The 3,222-nt window shown below is 46.1% G+C and overlaps 1 protein-coding gene across 1 annotated transcript; it reads left to right on the top strand.

Annotated features, from left to right (window-relative positions):
* Positions 1-1,954: 1,954 nt before the first annotated feature.
* On the top strand, positions 1,955-2,614 carry IUM83_01938 (putative secreted RxLR effector protein; the record flags this gene model as incomplete). The annotated part of the gene is made up of 1 exon (XM_067925831.1): positions 1,955-2,614. The coding sequence occupies one exon, from the start codon at positions 1,955-1,957 to the stop codon at positions 2,612-2,614; it is 660 nt and encodes a 219-aa protein (XP_067800660.1).
* Positions 2,615-3,222: the final 608 nt, after the last annotated feature.

The raw sequence follows: 3,222 nt of genomic DNA, 5'->3' as shown, positions 1-3,222 counted from the left end.
ACCAGCCACAGCACATGTGCCAGTCGTGACCAAGAATCTCAACTATTCACCTAACCCTCGTTTTATTGGCACACGTTCTTCACATGGACCAGGGCCTACACTGTAGGCTACAGTGCGCGTCAAAACTATAGGACCACCCCTGTGCACCCTCATAACTCATTCAATCTTTATCATTTCGAGGTGGGGGTTCGACAGTAGTTGTGAAAGACGCTGAGAAAGACCTGCTATGCGCTAACACTCGCGTTTTTGCACTTTAACAGGTGGCTCGTATACAATAAACTGTTTGTGCAAGGTCGACACAAATTAGGACCACCCCCATCCCAATACAAAATCCAATATTAACCGGGACCCCGTACAAGGCGATATGACTAGAGATTTGTAGTGGGCATGCTTTCGGGTGCTCGCACGTTGACACTAGCACTCTGGGAGTTCGCTGTGACGGTATCCTAGCATTGTAAATAGTGTTAGCTGTTGCAGTGGAGCACGACATAGCCTCATAAGCGATATTGAGTGTGAAGCGATCGCCAACGTAGACCTCAGTGGTAAGTCAGCAGTATCCCTATGATTTGCTATAGAACGATCAGTGAATGGGAGTCTCAGTCGACAGCTACTCGTACTTTAAAATCTACGCCTCAGTCCGACACCCCCGTTCGCGTCCGAGTGCACTTAATAGGTTGCTTGTAGGATCGCGAGTAACCGTCGTGTTCTGCACGAGCTAACGGGTCTAGCTAACTACCGAAATTATGCCCACTACAAATCTCTAGTCATATCGCCTTGTACGGGGTCCCGGTTAATATTGGATTTTGTATTGGGATGGGGGTGGTCCTAATTTGTGTCGACCTTGCACAAACAGTTTATTGTATACGAGCCACCTGTTAAAGTGCAAAAACGCGAGTGTTAGCTCATAGCAGGTCTTTCTCAGCGTCTTTCACAACTACTGTCGAACCCCCACCTCGAAATGATAAAGATTGAATGAGTTATGAGGGTGCACAGGGGTGGTCCTATAGTTTTGACGCGCACGTAAGGATTTGTGATCAGAGATGTATTGTGCATAAATGTGGGGATGTCAGGTTTGATTGGGCATATATCGACAATTTGATGATGAAAGCCCACCAGTCGTCTATCAACGGCACGAAAATTGCACGTTTTGTGTATTTTACTGATCATTATGATCAACCATGTGGAGGATTAGATGCATCCGCTCTCACATCTATTAATAAGTCGTAAGTTTCGTGGTATATCAGCACGATGTCGGCTTCTTATGTCGTAACTTACCCCGACTAACCCCTTCAATCTTATACAATGGATTTGACCTCTCTGGGACACCTCCATGCAAACTTTCAGATATTATTTTCGTCATACAGTAACGCATTCCAACAAGTACCGTAAGTTACGTGTTCCGATGCCTAAATTCTGGGAGCCAAGGGGTTAAGTTTCTATATAACTTCGGATAATTGCTTTTGTATGCCTGTTGAATGCCTGTTGAACCGGTATTCCGTACCAATAGATTACTACAGTGCCGAGGGGATCGTCTGCACATAATATGCACTATATTATACTGGATGTACCCAGTACTGTGCCCAAAAATTATAAGCGGTTGGGTGCCATTTCGAGCTTTCGGGTAACTCTTATGACTTCAACAAGAGGTCTTAGTTTAGAACGACAATAATGAGTGTGGAAGAAAATGAGAGCCTTCAAACGTTGTGTGCTGTAAACAAGAAAAAGAAAACTATTTCTTGTGTGAGGTAAATTAAGTTTGTTTTTCTTGTTTACACCACGCTCTCGTACCTATTCTACAATAATCAACCCTTTCTCTGTGTAAACTGAACCGGATGTATGTGCTGGGCAGCCGCCCAGCTGCCAGCACGCCAGCCTGGCGGGTCAGCAGTGATGCCTCCCGCCAGTCCGCAATTTGCTTCACGAAACCCAGTCAAGGGGCACCTTCACCTTAACCATGCGCTCTTCTTTACTGGCGCTGCTGCTGTGTGCTGTAGCCTTGACGATTGGAGTTAATTCCGCGGAGGTAACTTCCGACTCGAAAGTGGGCAAGAGCAACGTCGCTGGTGTGCGAAATCTGAGAAAACGATCCTCAGCGTCAGAGAACGAGAACGAGGAGAGGGCATATATTAATACCGCTTGGATTGCGGAGAGCCTCGTCAATTGGGCCAAGTCATCGAAGTGGACCGACGAGCAGTTGGAGAATTTACTGCAGAAAGGAGCATCGGCGGACGAAGTGTTCAAGCTCTTCCAGCTCGACAATGGAATGTCGAAACTTCTTACCAACGGAAATCTGAAGAGTTGGGAGACGTACGTTGGCATGCTTAACAAGCAGAACCCCGACAAAGAAGTGTCAGTGATTAAAACTATCACCAATATCTACGGAGACGAAGAAGTGGCCAAGGTGCTCTTCACCGCAAAAAGCAGCTTTTGGACGAAGGATGTTGCTACCGACTTGCAGAAGGCGTTGTACAAGCAGTGGATACTAGAGAAAAAGACTCCCAACAATGTGTGGGAGCTGCTTAAGCTCGAGTGGAAGACGGCGTATGAGAACCCATTCCACGCTATTTGGTGGGAGTATGTTGACGAGCTTGCCAAGGCCGTTAGCAAAGCGTAAAGCAAGGGGAATTGAAGGCGTACCCTACAAACAGCTAGTTTTCTTCATGCATTTCTACGTTTATGTTGCGTTGACTTATCCTAGCTCCGTGTGTACAACGGAGTGTTTCAATATTCTGTTCTGACTTACGAGAACTAGCCTCTTTGTACGAGTTGATATCCAGCAACCAGGAATAACTGGATATCAACTCGTACGAAGTGGCTAATTGCAGCTACTAGTAGTATCAAGAGTACCTTTAGTTTATCAACATAATGCATGAACACAGGTTTCGAAGTGCCCAATGCCACGCTGTTTTAACGGCGATCCAGCTGATCGCCCAACCTCTGGTATATTTTGTTTCACGATAGGAGGGCCACGAATGAAGAAATAAGGATATGGGTATCACACTGAATAGGAAGCAACGTTAGTGCTGCTTTCGCAGCCCAAATGGGTTTATATCCCTATGTGGTAGCAAAGTCAAAAGATGATCCCTTTTTACTCCTAACTGATACATTACCTACCCATCAACCGCGGAGCCCTGTTGGGCTAGCAGTTCACCAGAAGTTTAGGCAGGAAGTTTGTGCGAGGAAAACAAGCAAAGTTGCATCAGTCTCTGATAAAACGGCGAC

This window comes from Phytophthora cinnamomi (genome assembly GCF_018691715.1).
Source record: "Phytophthora cinnamomi strain GKB4 chromosome Unknown Contig0, whole genome shotgun sequence".
In the NCBI taxonomy this organism is placed as follows: domain Eukaryota; phylum Oomycota; class Peronosporomycetes; order Peronosporales; family Peronosporaceae; genus Phytophthora; species Phytophthora cinnamomi.
The sequence above is the reverse complement of the archived record's forward strand: the minus strand, read 5'-3'. Positions and strand labels throughout refer to the sequence as shown.